Consider the following 19,966-nt stretch of genomic DNA (forward strand, 5'->3'; position numbering starts at 1 on the left):
AAGCAATGGTCCTGGTACTGAGCCTTGTGGTACACCATACTGAACTTGTGATCGATATGACGTTTCTTTGTTTACTACTACAAACTGATAACGGTCAGATAAGAGTGATTTAAACCATGGTAATGCAATTCCACTAATGCCAATATAAGTTCTGAAATCTTCTCCGTAACAGATGACATCACGTTTGTTGACTGATCCTATTCACCACAGTTGTTTGATGGACTCATAAAAGATAAAGAGAAAAAAAGATGACAAGCATGGATGGCAGGTTAAAGCTGCTGTAGGTAACTTTTGAAAAAATGTATTTGCTAAAACTGTCATTATGTCCTGACAGTAGAATATGAGACAGATAATCTGTGTAAAAATCAAGCTCCTCTGGCTCCTCCCAGTGGTCCTATTGCCATTTGCAAGAAATACACGCTCCCGGTCAGAAACAACCATTCAGAGACAGGAGAAATGTCTTAGCAGTGTCAGTCACGCTCGTGTACGCGCTGATCACACCCCTCTCTTGCACAGCATGAGCGCCGGAGCGCGAGCAGTCGTTCAAACTCCAGATTGCTGGCGTGCTGCAGCTGTGCTTATGACGGAGAAACAACCTAAACTGCCAATTCTCGAGTGACACCTGCTCATAAAACAAAGAGGTAAAAGGAAAAAGACTGATGACGATAAACAAGCGAAAAAGAAAGAATTACACAGAGCCCATTGACTCGGTGTCAAAACTCTAGCCGCATAACATGTAGATAAAATGTCACGCACTCTGCTAAGCAACAACTGAAACCTGCTAATTCACTGGCTTGTCATGTTGCTGAAATAATGTACTAGCACACCTCATCTAGCATTATATATCGCTAGAATATTTACTTGCATACTGTAACGTTAGTTACCGTTATATTAACGTTATCTTACTAGCTATTTACAACTTATAGAAAGAGTGCAACGTTATAAAGTTACATGTAGGCTATTGGAAAATACATAATGATTTGAGGACCAAGTTTGTAGTCAAAGTATGGGCAGGCCATAGTCAATGTAAAGCATATGACGTTTAGTCCCTATTAGTGAATGTGCCATATACCTTTTTATTCGCTGTCATCGGTGGCCCTGTTTACTAGCCTGCGCGTTCACGACAGGCTCCGCTGTGGAGGACGAGCTGTGGAGGGAGGGCTGTAGCGCTGCAGAGAGCAAGGGGGTGCAGGGACCTGGAAGTTGTGCTTGTTCAAATTTTCAGGCTAAGTCAACGTTTTCTCAACTCCCTACTGCAGCTTTAACTGGCTAGCAAAATACTAATATTTAGTTTAGCATTAATATACATTGCGCCTTTATACACGGGAAGGTACAATAAGGTTCGTTATTTACAATTTTTTAACTACCTTAGTTAAAGCTCCAGTCCGTAACTTTTTTGGGTTAAAAATTATCCTAAATTAATTTGAGCAAGTACATAACCAGCCAGTGTTCAAAACGATCTGCTTAGCTCGATTCAAAACGGTAAGCTTGTAATAATGTTTTTAATTGACCGTTCGCAGGCCCCTCCCCCAAAACGGCTATTGTCCAATCACACATAATAGCAACCGTTACTATGTGAGCAGGTCCGTCAAACATTGACTCCAAGCAAGATGGTGAAGCGGTGCGCCCACGGCGTTTGTAAATCGGACACTAGGTACCCCGAGAGATTGTCTGGAGGAGTTGTGTTCTTTTCGTTTCAAAAGCCGAAAACACAACGTGCGCGGTCCCTACAATAGATAAAACAGTGTGGACGGCCCCACTCCCAGTTAAATGTGTCGAACATGGTTAACTCGCGTGCAGCGTGCGTGAGACTGAGACAATGAGATTAGTCAAAGACACATGGAGAAAGCAGATCAAGAGGGTCCACAAAGGAAGTACGTTTTCTAAAGTGTTGTTGTTAACATGATATTTTAGGGGGGAAATGAGCAGCAGCACCTGTTAGTTACAGTTTAGACTAACGTTAGAGGAGTGCACGCTCGCAACGGGGAACGCATGAAGCTTACTTGACAACATCAGTTCATATCAATATCGTAACGAATAGAAATAATGTATGGTTATCTGCATCTCTCCGTCTATTATGTATAGTTACTTTTTAAACACGAAAATCGCATTTAGCATGACACGCAAGCGGTTGCCGTGGTAATGAACAACCTGCTTGTTAAAGCGAATGAATAATCCTGTATCTGAGGCAAAATTACTAAATATGCAGCGTGAGTTATATATTTCTAACTCCAAACAATTAGCCACTGAAACAGCTTATAGAATCTTCTTCAAGGCTGTGCTGGTTGCATTTGAGGTAACATTACAGGTCATGGGGTTTCTCAGATTTCGCTTGAGACCGGTTTGAGAGCTTGAGAGCATTATTAGCCTCGATAGTAGTCGTGTCTCCTTCATTGCGTATTTTTATATTTTGAATATATCCCTCCACTGCATACTGTAACGTTAACCCCTTTTGCCTCGATCTGGAGGATATCGCGGAGGTATTGCTCCAAAAAAGGTCACTGACGCACCTCTTCCCGTCATGGCAATCTGTGGCGCTGGTCGTGTTTGACCATTTGTTTGACGGGCATAGCAACAATAACTAGGGGGCGTGGCTTTTGCGAACGGTCAATTCCAGTGGTACTGGTGGATTTCTGCGGGAAATTCCAGATTTCGAACATAGATGGCGACAAAGAGGAAAAACTGCGGACTGCAGCTTTAACATGAACTAATAATGAACGGCATATATAGCATTTATTAATCTTTGTTAATGTTAATTTCAACATTTACTAATACTTTATTCAAATCTGGTTAATATTAGTTATTGCACTGTGAACTAACATGAACCAACAATGAACAGCTGTATTTTTATTAACTAACGTTAACAAAGATTAACAAATACAGTAACAAATGTATTGTTCATGTTAGTTAATACATTAATGTTTCAAAAATAACCTTATTATCTAGTATCTATCTTAATATCTAGCCTATTTATTCGCCAAAAATAGTTTTTGCGTGATATGATACGCAGGTTTCGCGTGCATATGATACGCACTTTATGGTGTTAATAAACACGCACTCCGCACCACTAATCCTGCCCAAGGGGTTTACAGTGCGTAACATATGCAGGCAAAACACATTTTTGGCGTATAAATGGCACGAGAAATAAAATTCTTTGTATATGCACTTTCATGAGATCGTGTTGAATGAGGGAAACAGTCAGTGCAGCTTTCATGCCTCTGATGACCCAGTTCTGCCGCATTACTCACGCATAGAGTGCATGACTCACTCCAAACAAAGACCGCGCGGTGAAACTTTTCCCAAAAAGGAAAACGCCGTTTGGGATTTTTAGACACCTGAAGATTATTTTAAGGAGTTACTTAGATTATTTGTGCGGTAATTAAAAGATGGTTCAGTGTATGCTCCAGTAAGATGTGTGGCTCCGGATCATTCTCCGCGCGCTCGACATGAAGAGATTCATCGGTGTGTCGCAGCTGTCCGCGTTCCTGCTCTACATTCCTTTTCTTCAGGTAACTTACATTCCTCTTCTTCAGGTAACTTACATTCCTCTTCTTCAGGTAACTTACATTCCTCTTCTTCAGGTAACTGATGTCCCTTACGAAAGTTACTAGTTATTCAAGTCAACTGGCTTAAATAAATGTGACCCTGGACCACAAAACCAGTACCAAGGCGGGTGAATTTTTTTAAATTGAGATGTATACATCATCTGAAAGCTGAATAAGATTTACATTGATTTGTTGGGATAGGACATTATTTTGCCGAGATATAACTATTGAAAATCTGGAATCTGAGGGTGCAAAAAAATCTAAACATTGAGAAAATCGCCATTAAAGTTGTGCATTTATGTTCGTGATTGTGCTGCATTCAGTTCACTCACAAAAATATATATTTAATGGAACATGATCTTTACTTAGGCCTAATATCCTAATGATTCAGGTTCGCGTATGATCCTTTAAACAGTTTAAGATGCTTCAAGAGTGTTCCTGTAATGCTTAATTTCTGCAAATATGTACTGGTTATATTTGTCAGTGATGGCTAATATCAAGTTATCATAATTTAAAGTAACTGCTAAGGTGATACATTTATGATAAACTATATTGTAAGGAATAATTCTGCTTCATGAGTTTATGTAAGTGAACCAAATAGCAATAACAAAAGGAAATCTGTGTTAAATGCTTCAAATGTGTGGAATATTAGTAATTTATAAGAAGAGTATCTGAGGATCTAAACTCTTCAAACCAACTTGTATCCAGACGTTCTCCGGTCCGCTAATTTGCATCTGTAGTGTTTTGGGTTTGTAGTCCATAATCTGCAGATGGATATCATTATGTCATCATGTTGCATCAAACCTGCACTGCAAAAAAGTATTATGTTCTTCCTCAGTGTTTCTGTCCTGTTTTCTAGCACAAATATCAAAACATTCTTAAATCAAGATGCATTTAGAGAAGCACAATGAAGATATTAAGTGTTTTCTGAGAAATTAAGTGAGTTTTGAGTTTAAAACGAGAACAAATATCTGCCAATGTGGTCAGAAAAATAAACTTTTTTTCACTTTGAATTAAATACATTTTTTGACCCCATTGGAAGCTATTTTTCTTGTTTAAGCATTTTGATGATTTATTTCAGAAAACAATGTTTCAATGGGTAAATGTATCTAAATTTGAGTATTTTTAGATATCTTTAATGTAAAACGAAACAAAAACACTAATCACATGCAGGAAAGTTTTTTAAAACTTTTTTTTGTGTGCATGACTTTAAAAAGCCCTGACGTTTGATTTGTGCACTATATTCTAAGTCTTCTGAAATCGACTCAAATTACACACCAAACGTGCAAATAAACGGCCAGAACACATTAAGAGTTTCTGTGTTCTGTAGAGCGGTGTCGTGTTAGCGGCCCCTAAGTTAATCACTAATGATCTTTACAACGGAAGTGAATCAATCAAAACTAACTTTATCTGGACAATAACTTTATTCTAGAGCTGCTGTAAAGCCTAAACACTCTCTGTTACTGTAATCTCCAGTTATCACTGTAAAGCCGCTGTGAAACGCTATATTGTTAAAGCGCTGTGTAAATGAAGGGGACTCGACTTGTTGCATGGAAAAGAGCTGCGTGAAGATTATTGATGATTGTTTAATGGTCTGGGACAGCGTGAGTGAGTGAGGAAAGCTTCATTACTGCACGTCTCCTGGCTAAAGTTAGCACCCCTCTCGTCCCTCTGTTCCTGAGATCTGAGACCCGTGTTCCCTCATTACGCCCACGGACGCACACCAGGGCCCTTCAGGTGCGGTCCAGCGCACAAACACAACGGGACGGGCTCATTCTGCGGCTCCTGCGGGACGTGCCTTTCCCGGAGCACACAAACATAAAAATAAACCCTCTGTGTGGCGACAGACCCAGTTTACGCTCGGAGTCTGAAACTGGCGGATGAAAGAATAATAAAGCCACAGAGTTCACATGTCTTGGGAAGACAAACACTAGCTTTTCTTTTTCATTTAATACCACGCTTTATTTCTTGTTGTGTATGATGACTTTGAGCAGATTTTTATTTATTTATTATAAAACCTTTTGAGCAGCATTTTTTTGTATGAAATGTGCTAGTTTACAATTAGGCTTCATTTGTAAGTCACATTAGTTAACATGAACTAACAGTGAAAAATACTTTTACAATATTTTTAAATATTAGTTAATGATAATTTCTAGGGTTGGGTATCGTTTGAATTTTAACGATTCCGATTTCGATTCTGCTTATCGATTCCTAATTTCGATTCCAATAAGGTAAAAAAAAAAAACTTAACTATCATTCACATTTAGTCTTATTGCAAAACATTTAATTGCAGCTGAATATCATGAGCAGAAATCATCAGCTGCAGCGTTTGCCTGTGGTTTAAAAACACCATAGAAGAACAACTAGCCAAACTAGTATACACTTCAAGCATTATTAAAGACAATAAACACTGGTATAAAAAAAAAAAAAAAAAAAAAAAAAAGGCAACAAATAGATACAACAGAACAAAGATCAGATTGAAATAAACAGTGTTTTAAGATTTCCAGGTACATAAACTGTAATCAAGTGTAAAATAACACTGGTGTTACGGTACACGGTGGTAGGAAGCACGAGGAGACGAAGAATAGAAGTAAACAGGATTTAATTCCAAACTCAGGACAACACTGTAACTTTACACACCAAACACAAACGTACATACGAACGAGAACCGACAAGGAGTGAGGGAGAACACAGGGTTTACATACACAGAGAACAGATTAGGGAAACAAGGCACAGCTGGGGCAAATGAACTAGACACAGGTGAATAAACTAAACACTAACGAGGAGCGGGAAACTGGAAACAGGACTGAACCAAATACACAAAGAACGGGGGAAACACAGGACATACATGTAACATTAGCTCCCCCTCCTGCAAGGCGCGTCCTCGCGCCGAGTAACATCAATAAGGGTGGGGGGGTGGGCGCCCTGGAGGCTGACGAGGGAGTGGCCTACCCGGAGCAGGAAGCCTCCAGGGCGGAGCAGGACATGCAGGAGGCCAGGGCGGAGCAGGACGTGCAGGAGGCCAGGGCGGAGCAGGACGTGCAGGAGGCCAGGGCGGAGATTTTCCCTCGGGTGGCCAGGGTGGAGACTTTCCCTCGGGTGGCCAGGGTGGAGACTTTCCCTCGGGTGGCCAGGGTGGAGAGGCCACTTCAGGTGGCCAGGGTGGAGAGGCCACTTCAGGTGGCCAGGGTGGAGAGGCCACTTCAGGTGGCCAGGGTGGAGAGGCCACTTCAGGTGGCCAGGGTGGAGACTGTCCCTCGGGTGGCCATGGTGGAGAGGCCACTTCAGGTGGCCATGGTGGAGAGGCACCTTCGGGCGGCCATGGCGGAGACGCACCTTCAGGTGGCCTATATCCCCCCCCCAAAACTTTCTTGGGGGGAATCACAGGCTCTGGGACAGGCTCTGGGACGTGGACAGTCTCTGGGTGGGCAGGCGTGCAGGGAAGCTGTGGCTCGGCAGGCGTGCAGGGAAGCTCTGGCTCGGCAGGCGTGCAGGGAAGCTCTGGCTCGGCAGGCGTGCAGGGAAGCTCTGGCTCGGCAGGCGTGCAGGGAAGCTCTGGCTCGGCAGGCGTGCAGGGAAGCTCTGGCTCGGCAGGCGTGCAGGGAAGCTCTGGCTCGGCAGGCGTGCGGGGAAGCTCTGGCTCGGCAGGCGTGCGGGGAAGCTCTGGCTCGGCAGGCGTGCGGGGAAGCTCTGGCTCGGCAGGCGTGCGGGGAAGCTCTGGCTCGGCAGGCGTGCGGGGAAGCTCTGGCTCGGCAGGCGTGCGGGGAAGCTCTGGCTCGGCAGGCGTGCGGGGAAGCTCTGGCTCGGCAGGCGTGCGGGGAAGCTCTGGCTCGGCAGGCGTGCGGGGAAGCTCTAGGCTGGGTTCATGGGCTGTAGTTGATGTGTGTGCTGCCCACACACACAAAACAGCCACGGACACCACAATGAGCGCTGTGTCTTCCAGAGCAGACTCAAGTGCAGCATGAATGGGCTCCGGCGCAGGATCAGCGGGCTCCGGCGCAGGATCAGCGGGCTCTGGCTCGGATTGGCTGGACAGAACCAGCGGTGCAGGCTTGGCTGGGCTGGACGGAACCAGCGGCGAATAGGGCTTGGTGCTGGACGGAACCAGCAGCGAAGAGGGCTTGGTGCTGGACAGAACCAGCGGTGAAGAGGGCTTGGTGCTGGACAGAACCAGCGGTGAAGAGGGCCTGGTGCTGGATGGAACCAGCGGCGAAGAGGGCTTGGTGCTGGACGGAACCAGCGGCGAAGAGGGCTTGGTGCTGGACGGAACCAGCGGCGAAGAGGGCTTGGTGCTGGACGGAACCAGCGGTGAAGAGGGCTTGGTGCTGGATGGAACCAGCGGTGTAGAGGGCCTGCTGCTGGATGGAACCAGCGGCGAAGGCTTGGCTGAACTGGACACCACCAACCCAGGATCGAAGAGAGGCCAGAGTGGAGAGTTGTGTCGGGACTCCTCTCGACCACCGCCTCCACTGCGGCCTCCACGGGTCCCACGGAACACAGCTTGGCGGGTTCCCACAAAGGCCTGCTTCCAGCTCTCCATCTTCCCTTCTTTCTTTACTTTTTGGTCGGTTCTTCTGTTACGGTACACGGTGGTAGGAAGCACGAGGAGACGAAGAATAGAAGTAAACAGGATTTAATTCCAAACTCAGGACAACACTGTAACTTTACACACCAAACACAAACGTACATACGAACGAGAACCGACAAGGAGTGAGGGAGAACACAGTGTTTACATACACAGAGAACAGATTAGGGAAACAAGGCACAGCTGGGGCAAATGAACTAGACACAGGTGAATAAACTAAACACTAACGAGGAGCGGGAAACTGGAAACAGGACTGAACCAAATACACAAAGAACGGGGGAAACACAGGACATACATGTAACAACTGGCCTTTATAAATAAAATACACATTACAAATATAGTTACAAAAGTTATTCAGTGAAGAACGAGTGAATTTTCTCTCAGTCTTCTGTTGTGTGATTATTATAGAGACAGAGGAATATTAGTGCTGTCACTTTAAGAGCTGCATGGGTCCAATACACTGATACACATGAACACAGAGTCTCTCACGCTTCAATGGTTTAAAGTCATATTGAAATGTTCACAGAGGAATCAATAAGAGGAATCAAAAATTTTATTTTATAATAAGTATCCGATTCCTGACCTCAAGTATTCAATTACAGATTTGGAATCGATTTCCGATTGCCATGCCAACCCTAATCATTTTTACATGTATTAATGCATTATTAAAATCAAAAATGTAGATGGTTAATATTATTTAATGGACCTGAGCTGACTTGAACTAACAATGAAAAGTTGTATAACTAATATTAACAATAAGAAATTAGTATTCAAGTATTAACATTGTAACAATTCAATTATTAGTTACAATGTTAATACTTGAATACTCATTTCTTATTGTTAATGTTAGTTAATGCATGCATTAATCAACGTTAAGTGTTACCACTTTATTTTTATTATTAATTACCTTTTTCTTTAAACAGGTTTCTACTATTCTGGCCAATTCCCACTCCAAAGGTAAAATAATTTTACATTGTTATTTTACTATTATCCATGTACTATAGTTTTTATACATTTTTATAAAATTTTAGGTTCGATTATAATTTGTAATATGCTTTTGGCATTTTTACAATTAAAACAAAATATTGCTATTAAAGGGATGGTTCGGAGTAATTTCAACCTAGGGTCCTTTGCACCATGACCTCGAGCCGAACACCCCCTAGTGTATTTAACACTCCATAGAAATGTATTGATATCTGGATGATATTCTAAATACTTTTTAAGTGTTGATCTGAAAATACAAGCATTTATAAAACTTTTTTCATGTCAGTTGTTGCAGTGAGCAGTTGCAGTTAGCAGTTGCAGTGAGCAGTTGCAGTGAGCAGTTGCAGTTAGCAGTTGTAGTGAATAGTTGTGTTGCAGTGAGCAGTTGTTGCAGAGAGCAGTTGCAGTGAGCAGTTGTGTTGCAGTGAGCAGTTGTTGCAGAGAGCAGTTGCAGTGAGCAGTTGTGTTGCAGTGAGCAGTTTTGTTGCAGAGAGCAGTTGCAGTGGGCAGTTGTTGCAGAGAGCAGTTGCAGTGAGCAGTTGTAGTGAATAGTTGTGTTGCAGTGAGCAGTTGCAGAGAGCAGTTGCAGTGAGCAGTTGTAGTGAATAGTTGTGTTGCAGTGAGCAGTTGCAGTGAATAGTTGTGTTGCAGTGAGCAGTTGCAGAGAGCAGTTGCAGTGAGCAGTTGTAGTGAATAGTTGTGTTGCAGTGGGCAGTTGTAGTGAATAGTTGTGTTGCAGTGAGCAGTTGTTGCAGTGAGCAGTTGTTGCAGTGAGCAGTTGTTGCAGTGAGCAGTTGTTGCAGTGAGCAGTTGCAGTGAGCAGTTGCAGTGAGCAGTTGCAGTGAGCAGTTGTGTTGCAGTGAGCAGTTGCAGTGAGCAGTTGTGTTGCAGTGAGCAGTTGCAGTGAGCAGTTGCAGTGAGCAGTTGCAGTGAGCAGTTGTGTTGCAGTGAGCAGTTGCAGTGAGCAGTTGTGTTGCAGTGAGCAGTTGTTGCAGTGAGCAGTTGTTGAAGAGAGCAGTTGCAGTGAGCAGTTGTTGCAGAGAGCAGTTGCAGAGAGCAGTTTCAGTAAGCAGTTGTTGCAGAGAGCAGTTGCAGTGAGCAGTTGTAGTGAATAGTTGTGTTGCAGTGAGCAGTTGCAGAGAGCAGTTGCAGTGAGCAGTTGAGTTGCAGTGAGCAGTTGAGTTGCAGTGAGCAGTTGAGTTGCAGTGAGCAGTTGCAGTGAGCAGTTGTTGCAGAGAGCAGTTGCAGTGAGCAGTTGAGTTGCAGTTAGCAGTTGCAGTGAACAGTTGTGTTGCAGTGAGCAGTTGTAGTGAACAGTTGTTGCAGTGAGCAGTTGTTGCAGTGAGCAGTTGCAGTGGGCAGTTGTGTTGCAGTGAGCAGTTGTTGCAGAGAGCAGTTGTGTTGCAGTGAGCAGTTGTTGCAGTGAGCAGTTGCAGTGGGCAGTTGTGTCGCAGTGAGCAGTTGCAGTGAACAGTTGTTGCAGTGAGCAGTTGCAGTGAGCAGTTGTTGTATTGAGCAGTTGCAGTGGGCAGTTGTGTTGCAGTGGGCAGTTGTGTTGCAGTGAGCAGTTGCAGTGAAAAGTTGTTGCAGTGAGCAGTTGCAGTGAGCAGTTGTTGTAGTGAGCAGTTGCAGTGGGCAGTTGTGTTAAAGTGATCAGTTGTTGCAGTGAGCAGTTGTTGCAGTGAGCAGTTGTTGCAGTGAGCAGTTACAGTGATCAGTTGTTGCAGTGAACAGTTGTTGCAGTGGGCAGTTGTGTTGCAGTGAGCAGTTGCAGTGAGCAGTTGCAGTGAGCAGTTGTTGTAGTGAGCAGTTGCAGTGGGCAGTTGTGTTGCAGTGAGCAGTTGTTGCAGTGAGCAGTTGTTGCGGTGAGCAGTTGTTGCAGTGAGCAGTTGTTGTAGTGATGTGTTGCAGTGGGCAGTTGTGTTGCAGTGAGCAGTTGTTGCAGTGAGCAGTTGTTGCAGTGAGCAGTTGTTGCAGTGAGCAGTTGTTGCAGTGAGCAGTTGCAGTGAACAGTTGTTGCAGTGAGCAGTTGCAGTGATCAGTTGTTGCAGTGAACAGTTGCAGTGAGCAGTTGTTGCAGTGAGCAGTTGTTGCAGTTGTTGCAGTGAGCAGTTGTTGCAGTGAGTAGTTGCAGTTAGCAGTTGCAGTGAGTAGTTGTTGTAGTGAGCAGTTGCAGTGGGCAGTTGTGTTGCAGTGGGCAGTTGTGTTGCAGTGAGCGGTTGCAGTGAACAGTTGTTGCAGTGAGCAGTTGCAGTGAGCAGTTGTTGTAGTGAGCAGTTGCAGTGGGCAGTTGTTGCAGTGAGCAGTTGTTGCAGTGAGCAGTTGTTGCAGTGAGCAGTTGCAGTGGGCAGTTGTGTTGCAGTGAGCAGTTGTTGCAGTTGCAGTGGGCAGTTGTGTTGCAGTGAGCAGTTGTTGGAGAGAGCAGTTGTGTTGCAGTGAGCAGTTGTTGCAGAGAGCATTTGCAGTGGGCAGTTGTGTTAAAGTGAGCAGTTGCAGTGAACAGTTGTTGCAGAGAGCAATTGCAGTTAGCAGTTGCAGTGAGCAGTTGTTGTAGTGAGCAGTTGCAGTGGGCAGTTGTGTTGCAGTGGGCAGTTGTGTTGCAGTGGGCAGTTGTGTTGCAGTGAACAGTTGCAGTGAACAGTTGTTGCAGTGAGCAGTTGCAGTGGGCAGTTGTTGCAGTGAGCAGTTGTTGTAGTGAGCAGTTGCAATGGGCAGTTGTTGCAGTGAGCAGTTGTTGCAGTGAGCAGTTGCAGTGGGCAGTTGTTGCAGTGAGCAGTTGTTGTAGTGAGCAGTTGCAGTGAGCAGTTGTGTTGCAGTGAGCAGTTGTTGCAGTGAGCAGATGCAGTGAACAGTTGCAGTGAACAGTTGTTGCAGTGAGCAGTTGCAGTGGGCAGTTGTTGCAGTGAGCAGTTGTTGTAGTGAGCAGTTGCAATGGGCAGTTGTTGCAGTGAGCAGTTGTTGCAGTGAGCAGTTGTTGCAGTGAGCAGTTGTGTTGCAGTGAGCAGTTGTTGCAGTGAGCAGTTGCAGTGAACAGTTGTTGCAGTGAACAGTTGTTGCAGTGAACAGTTGTTGCAGTGAACAGTTGCAGTGGGCAGTTGTGTTGCAGTGGGCAGTTGTGTTGTAGTGAGCAGTTGCAGTGAGCAGTTGTTGCAGTGAGCAGTTGTTGCAGTGAGCAGTTGTTGCAGTGAGCAGTTGTTGCAGTGAGCAGTTGCAGTGAACAGTTGTTGCAGTGAGCAGTTGTTAAAGTGAGCAGTTGTTGCCGTGAGCAGTTGTTGTAGTGAGCAGTTGTTGCAGTGATCAGTTGCAGTGAGCAGTTGTTGCAGTGAGCAGTTGTTGCAGTGAGCAGTTGTTGTTGTAGTGAGCAGTTGTTGCAGTGAGCAGTTGTTGCAGTGATCAGTTGCAGTGGGCAGTTGTTGTAGTGAGCAGTTGTTGTTGTAGTGAGCAGTTGTTGTTGCAGTGAGCAGTTGTTGCAGTGAGCAGTTGTTGCAGTGAGCAGTTGCAGTGAACAGTTGTTGCAGTGAGCAGCTGCAGTGAGCAGTTGTTGCAGTGAGCAGTTGTAGTGAGCAGCTGCAGTGAGCAGTTGTTGCCGTGAGCAGTTGTAGCAGTGAGCAGTTGTTGCAGTGAGCAGTTGTTGCAGTGAGCAGTTGTTAAAGTGAGCAGTTGTTGCCGTGAGCAGTTGTAGCAGTGAACAGTTGCAGTGATCAGTTGTAGCAGTGAGCAGTTGCAGTGATCAGTTGTAGCAGTGAGCAGTTGCAGTGATCAGTTGTAGCAGTGAGCAGTTGCAGTGATCAGTTGTTGCAGTGAGCAGTTGCAGTGATCAGTTGTTGCAGTGATCAGTTGTTGCAGTGAGCAGTTGTTGCCGTGAGCAGTTGTTGCAGTGAGCAGTTGCAGTGAGCAGTTGCAGTGAGCAGTTGTTGCAGTGAGCAGTTGTTGTAGTGAGCAGTCGTTGTAGTGAGCAGTCGTTGTAGGGAGCAGTTGTTGTAGTGAGCAGTTGTTGCAGTGAGCAGTTGCAGTGAGCAGTTGCAGTGAGCAGTTGCAGTGAGCAGTTGTTGTTGTAGTGAGCAGTTGTTGCAGTGAGCAGTTGTTGCAGTTAGCAGTTGCAGTGAACAGTTGTTGCAGTGAGCAGTTGTTGCAGTGAGCAGTTGTTGCAGTGAGCAGTTGTTGTAGTGAGCAGTTGTTGCAGTGAGCAGTTGTTGTTGTAGTGAGCAGTTGTTGTTGCAGTGAGCAGTTGTTGCAGTGAGCAGTTAATGCAGTGAGCAGTTGTTGCAGTTAGCAGTTGCAGTGAACAGTTGTTGCAGTGAGCAGCTGCAGTGAGCAGTTGTTGCAGTGAGCAGTTGTTGCAGTGAGCAGTTGTTGCAGTGAGCAGTTGTTGTAGTGAGCAGTTGTTGCAGTGAGCAGTTGTTGCAGTGAGCAGTTGTTGCAGTGAGCAGTTGCAGTGAGCAGCTGCAGTGAGCAGTTGTTGCCGTGAGCAGTTGTAGCAGTGAGCAGTTGTTGCAGTGAGCAGTTGTTGCAGTGAGCAGTTGTTGCAGTGAGCAGTTGCAGTGATCAGTTGTAGCAGTGAGCAGTTGCAGTGAGCAGTTGTTGCTGTGAGCAGTTGTTGCAGTGAGCAGTTGTTGCAGTGAGCAGTTGTTGCAGTGAGCAGTTGTTGCTGTGAGCAGTTGTTGCAGTGAGCAGTTGTTGCAGTGAGCAGTTGTTGTTGTAGTGAGCAGTTGTTGTAGTGAGCAGTTGTTGCAGTGAGCAGTTGTTGCAGTGAGCAGTTGTTGCAGTGAGCAGTTGCAGTGAGCAGCTGCAGTGAGCAGTTGTTGCCGTGAGCAGTTGTAGCAGTGAGCAGTTGTTGCAGTGAGCAGTTGTTGCAGTGAGCAGTTGTTGCAGTGAGCAGTTGCAGTGAGCAGTTGTTGCTGTGAGCAGTTGTTGCTGTGAGCAGTTGTTGCAGTGAGCAGTTGTTGCAGTGAGCAGTTGTTGCAGTGAGCAGTTGGAGTAAGTGCTGATGTCCGTGTTGCAGTAAGGAGTTGCAGTGAGGAGTTGCAGTGAGCAGTTGCAGTGAGCAGTTGTGTTGCAGTGAGAAGTTGCAGTGAGCAGTTGTTGCAGTGAGCAGTTGTTGCAGTGAGCAGTTGTTGCCGTGAGCAGTTGTTAAAGTGAGCAGTTGTTGCAGTGAGCAGTTGTTGCTGTGAGCAGTTGTAGCAGTGTGCAGTTGTTGCAGTGAACAGTTGCAGTGAGCAGTTGTTGCAGTGAGCAGTTGTGAGCAGTTGTTGCTGTGAGCAGTTGTTGCTGTGAGCAGTTGTTGCAGTGAGCAGTTGTTGCTGTGAGCAGTTGTTGCTGTGAGCAGTTGTTGCAGTGAGCAGTTGCAGTGAGCAGTTGTTACAGTAAGCAGTTGCAGTGAGCAGTTGTTACAGTGAGGAGTTGCAGTGATCAGTTGCAGTGAGCAGTTGTGTTGCAGTGAGAAGTTGCAGTGAGCAGTTGCAGTGAGCAGTTGTTGCTGTGAGCAGTTGTTGCTGTGAGCAGTTGTTGCAGTGGGCAGTTGTGTTGCAGTGGGCAGTTGTGTTGCAGTGAGCAGTTGTTGCTGTGAGCAGTTGTTGCAGTGAGCAGTTGCAGTGAGCAGTTGTGTTGCAGTAAGCAGTTGCAGTGAGCAGTTGTTGCAGTAAGCAGTTGCAGTGAGCAGTTGTGTTGCAGTAAGCAGTTGCAGTGAGCAGTTGTGTTGCAGTGAGAAGTTGCAGTGAGCAGTTGTGTTGCAGTGAGCAGTTGCAGTGAGCAGTTGCAGTGAGCAGTTGTGTTGCAGTGAGCAGTTGTGTTGCAGTGAGCAGTTGTGTTGCAGTGAGCAGTTGCAGTGAGCAGTTGTGTTGCAGTGAGCAGTTGTGTTGCAGTAAGCAGTTGCAGTGAGCAGTTGTGTTGCAGTGAGAAGTTGCAGTGAGCAGTTGTGTTGCAGTGAGCAGTTGCAGTGAGCAGTTGCAGTGAGCAGTTGCAGTGAGCAGTTGCAGTAAGCAGTTGCAGTGAGCAGTTGTGTTGCAGTGAGAAGTTGCAGTGAGCAGTTGCGTTGCAGTGAGCAGTTGCAGTGAGCAGTTGCAGTGAGCAGTTGCGGTGAGCAGTTGTTGCAGTGAGCAGTTGTTGCAGTGAGCAGTTGCAGTGAGCAGTTGGAGTAAGTGCTGATGTCCGTGTTGCAGTGAACAGTTGCAGTGAGCAGTTGTTGCAGTGAGCAGTTGCAGTGAGCAGTTGGAGTAAGTGCTGATGTCCGTGTTGCAGTAAGCAGTTGCAGTGAGCAGTTGTTGCAGTAAGCAGTTGCAGTGAGCAGTTGTGTTGCAGTGAGAAGTTGCAGTGAGCAGTTGCAGTAAGTGCTGATGTCGTGTTGCAGTGATGCTGTTCCCGGAGGCCTGGAGCCGCGGCCTGTGTCACTCCACGGAGCGGATGGTGGAGGTGGATCAGGAGTATCCTGGAGGCGTTGAGCACATATACAGTCCCGGCTGTGTCCCATTGCTGCGCTGCTCCGGCTGCTGCAATGACGAGAAGCTGGCCTGCTTCCCCATCCGCACGCGCAACCTCACCATCCAGGCAAGATCTCCCAGCAAGCAATAGCCGTCATTTCTCCATCTAGATTAACTATATACCCGATATAGTCCAGCTATGAGTAGGTTAACTATAGACCCGATATAGTCCGGCTATGAGTAACACACTTCTAGCCAAAATAACCTTGTATTTGGTTACATGTCGTTTTTGCCAAAATAACAAAATAACCATGTAAGCAAAGTCAACAGTGATTACAAGGTGTTTGGTTTAATTTCTTCACTCATTTGTTTGTTATCTAATTGATGACTAGTCTATTCTTGGGCTCTGGGTTTGACGTCCATTACATTTTCACTTTTGCCTTGTTTTAGCCTAGATGTCAGGCTGTGTTTGGACGCTATTAGACGTCTTTTAAATGCAAAATTGCTCAGTGTCGCATCAGAAGGACAGTTCTGGCATTATTGACACCCTCTCGTTTGCTGCTAACGTTTTTATCTACCTTTCCACCGTTGATCTGATACATCATGCGACGGGCTTTGATTATCAGCAGCTGGTTTGACGTGTACAAAGACACATTTTATTTAAATTAGTGACTTTGATTTCCAAAGTTTAATGGAACCCCTTACTTGACGTAATCCAGAGTTAATATTTTTTTCAATAATTTTAAGTCCCCCTGCAGTCAATAATTGTATCCCTTAAAACACCTAAATTACACATTTAAACGTTTTTTCCTTGGAAAAAATGTCTCCATGCCTTAAAATATCTTGAATGTAACTCGACACCCTCGCCTCATTTAGTATGCGTGGTTCTATGAATATGCAAATGAGCCCCACCTCCACTCACTCCCTCAGCTCAGAGATCCACTGGTTGACGATCACACGTTGATCTGATTGGTTACAAGGTCGTTTGTGACGTCAGAAACACCAGCGATTTCGTGTTTTTGAGACTGTCTTTGGTTCACTGCAGTTTTAAGGAGGAAATACTCAGCAATGCTGTCGACTTATGAACTTACACGTGTGTGTGTCTCTCTCTCTCTCTCCATCTCTCTGTCTCTCTGTGTGTGTGTGTGTGTGTGTTTGTTTTCTCCATCAGCTGCTGAGAATCACTCCAGCGGAGAGGAGCAGGGAATATGTGCTTCTTTCCTTTCAGGAACACCAGAGCTGTGAGTGCAGGTATGATCCCGCTCATCTGCCGTTCCACTCCTCCGGCTCTTTATCTATCCATCTATCTAACTTACTTTTTGTCATTCAGGCCCAGACGACACCACTTGAGGAATCAACAGTGAGTATTAATTCCTTGATTTATTTTCTTGCATCTAAATGACACAGAAGAACATCTCTGAGAATGTTGTTGTTCTCAGCAATCGGAGACGGAAGGGAAAACGCAGGAGGAGACGGAGAGGAAGAAAACACCGGGATTGAGACGCTGCCGGTGTCAGGTGACACTCTCACGTTCATCTACATCTGCATTCATCCGGGTACATTTGAAAACGGCGCTCCGTCCACACTAGTGTTGTTCTGTGTGGATGAGAAACTTTTGGAAAACGCTAAATTCCCCTTCACTGCGCATGCGTAAACCCTCACAGAAGCTCTCAGATGATACAGACGGAAACATATTACATATTTGGTCTAAAACGCTAAAACTGCTCCTGTTTCACCGCAGCAAATGCGAGTGTATTCTGTCATGTGTGCAGGACTGTGATGAAGAGTGTGTGAAGGAACGTGTTTTAGCAACTGTGTAAAAGTGAACCGCACAATAACAGTATAAACAAAACGCTGTCTTATTGTGGACTGAAGACAAAACAGAGAAAAAATATGTGGACATGTTAAAGTTAGTCTTCTCTCCTCTAGTGTGTCGATGTGGGCGGGGCTAGATTGTGTCTGTGGGGAATTGATTGGATTGTTGTGGTTTGCTATTGGCTGATCTCATGTGAGTGACAGGTTGCCCCGCCCACATCATCAGAGAAGAGAAGAGATCCTGCAAGAGGAACTGATTCTGATTCAACATTATTAACACAATAATGATGTGCACATATTTTGTTTATTTTATTTTTTAAATGATCCATTTGTGTGTATCTGCTGCAGATGTGACGATCGCTATGGCAAACAGGCACCTTCGTTTTCCTTCATCATCATCATCATCATCATCATCATCATCATCATCATCACACAGCCCTTCTGGACATTATGTGGACACAATGTGTGGTTAACGATCAAGAAACGTTTTTTTGTTTATATTGCAATGACTATAATGACATCAGTTGATCTGACACATTAAATCTATTTATAGGCATGTTTGAATTGTTATTAAGAGATGTGTGTTACAATAAACATAATCTGCCTAACTGAAGGAGATGACCAGACTTTATCAGGGAATAGACACGTGAGCAGATGTGAAATACTGTACTTTGGTGTCGCTCACGAGTTCAACGGCCTGCATTCTTTATAATAAAATTGTAAAAAATAAAAAATAATTTAGTTTTTAATAAGTTAGTAAATACAGTGCATGTACATGTCCCCATCAAATGTGTCTTAATATATTTTATAAAACAATAAACTCACAATATTTAAAGAAATATATCCGATTTGTTTCATCAGAATGCTGTGAGTGGATTTCTGTTTGTTGTCTCCAGCTGCCGGAAAAAAACATGCTTTTGTAAATCAGAATTTAAATTATGACATAGAAATTTAGAATTATTACATGCTAAATCATATTAATGAGATGAAATTTTTTTATTGACATACTAAGTAATATTTATAAGATTAAAAGTTGAAATTATGACATAAAAAGTCAAAATTGTGTCCCGTGTTGGTGTTAACGGGCCTTTAGTATGTTATAATATTATCCACAGCATGATGTTTGTGTCCTCCACCTCTGTTTGATGTGAAATGTATTTGTATATTTCTGCTAAACACAAGAAGATATTTTGAAGAATGTCAGTAACCAAACCGTATTTGGTTCCGTTCACTGACTTCCCTGGTATTTTTTCCCATGCTATGGAGTCAATGGGATACATCAACTGTTTGGTAACCGCATTGTTCAAGTTGAATTTTATTTAAATAGCACATTTACAACAGCCACTATAGGCGGACCAAAGTGCTTTACAGAGTGGTTAACATTGTTCAAAATATCTTCCTTTGTGTTCAGCTGTAGAAAGAAATTCATACAGGGTTGGAACAGCTTAAGGGAAAGTAAGTGATGACATAAAAATGTTTAATTTTGTTTTTGTGGGAACTATCACTTTAAGGCCTTATTCACACCAGCGCCATCTTTGGTTTCTAACGGGAATGAAAGCGATGCAGTGAGAGGGATAGACATACATTATACCGCTTTTTACAGCGGATGCCATTAAAAACACAGTAAGTCTATCCCTCACAGCTCTGAATAAGGTCTATTAGCGTTACATAACACAACTGACTCGATAATGTGTTTGAGTTTCAGCGGTTTATCATCAACACGCCTCTCCGCGGTCACATTCTATAGCTTAGTGCTCGACGACCAATGGGATGCGACCGTGGAGAATGACGCAAAAAGCCCCGCCCACCTTTTCCATAAAAGGAAAAGCCCCTAAACCAAAACAGTTTTCCCCTCACGACAAAGCCCCGCCTCCTGTGACAGGATTTGCCAATCGGAGCGATTTAGTATCTGTGATTGGCTTAGATCAGAAGTCATTCACGTAGACGTTGGCAAACGTTAGAGCGGTCAAATGTAATATAACGAACATCGTAAAATATTACCACAGCGTAAATATAGCGAAATAACAAAGCGAACACGCTTTTAAGTTCAACGTACACTTAAGTTAGGTGTCAATAAATAGGTGTAGGGTTAGGGTTAGGGTTCCGTGTGGGCGGGGCTTGTGGGCAATATTTATCAAGTCACGTGTACAGCACCGTGTAGCCGTGAACGTGTTTTGCGTGACTGGAACGAACAGGGCGTCTGAGTGACCGACGTTACGTCAAAACACGGCAAATCTGCATTAAACGCCGCTGATCACTGTTATAATACATTAAAACCACCGGATTTGAGGAAACCTGCACATATAGTCGGGGTTTCGCCGTCTTTGGGGATTGATTTCGCTCTGGATGAAGTCACGGTCATCGCGACACACAAGTAAGCTGTCACGACCTTCTCCGAGTGGACGAATGTTGTTCGGATAAAAAGTTTGCGTGTTTTTCTGGAGCAACTAAACGACAATTCTGCTGTTAACGGTATTGGTTTCTGTGCTTCTGGCTGCAATGCGATTTTTATTTGTGTTAAAACCTGCAGAAGTTTAAATATAAAACTTTTGTGAAAACGTAGCTACTAGTAGAATAAGTACAAATAGGCTGAAAAATAAGCACTTTGAAAGGTAAACCGA

At 44.5% G+C, this 19,966-nt stretch overlaps 2 protein-coding genes and 1 long non-coding RNA gene across 4 annotated transcripts in view; all 3 read left to right on the forward strand.

Moving 5' to 3' along the window:
• Nucleotides 1-3,243: 3,243 nt before the first annotated feature.
• pgfa (placental growth factor a) lies at nt 3,244-15,681 on the forward strand. Its single transcript, XM_056234370.1, has 3 exons — nt 3,244-3,509; nt 9,054-9,087; nt 15,461-15,681. Exons 1-3 carry the CDS (start codon nt 3,447-3,449, stop codon nt 15,679-15,681), a joined length of 318 nt encoding a protein of 105 aa, XP_056090345.1. The 5' UTR covers nt 3,244-3,446.
• Nucleotides 15,682-16,681: 1,000 nt separating this feature from the next.
• Nucleotides 16,682-17,776, forward strand: LOC130070109 (uncharacterized). The gene is made up of 4 exons (XR_008803841.1): nt 16,682-16,781; nt 16,861-16,890; nt 16,970-17,047; nt 17,694-17,776. It is a non-coding gene; the product is annotated as an uncharacterized LOC130070109 (long non-coding RNA).
• Nucleotides 17,777-19,461: 1,685 nt separating this feature from the next.
• Nucleotides 19,462-19,966, forward strand: part of cipcb (CLOCK-interacting pacemaker b) — a 3,547-nt gene continuing 3,042 nt past the window's right edge. The window contains exon 1 of one of the 2 annotated variants that reach the window (XM_056234378.1): nt 19,462-19,719. The gene's annotated coding sequence lies outside the window, so the exon portion shown is untranslated. Of the gene's footprint in view, nt 19,720-19,775; nt 19,818-19,966 lie in introns of those variants that run through there. The other variant, XM_056234379.1, reaches the window with a different exon arrangement.

Source organism: Rhinichthys klamathensis, unplaced genomic scaffold, assembly GCF_029890125.1.
Source record: "Rhinichthys klamathensis goyatoka isolate OS25496 unplaced genomic scaffold, OSU_Roscu_1.1 h1tg000394l_1, whole genome shotgun sequence".
Lineage (NCBI taxonomy): Eukaryota > Metazoa > Chordata > Actinopteri > Cypriniformes > Leuciscidae > Rhinichthys > Rhinichthys klamathensis.

Bases quoted from the DNA above. Each gene is read 5' to 3' on its own strand.
- pgfa (XM_056234370.1), top strand. From the start codon at position 3,447: ATGAAGAGATTCATCGGTGTGTCGCAGCTGTCCGCGTTCCTGCTCTAC. The intron at 3,510-9,053 runs GTAACTTACATT...TTCTTTAAACAG, and splicing joins TCTACATTCCTTTTCTTCAG to GTTTCTACTATTCTGGCCAA. The intron at 9,088-15,460 runs GTAAAATAATTT...GTCGTGTTGCAG, and splicing joins GGCCAATTCCCACTCCAAAG to TGATGCTGTTCCCGGAGGCC.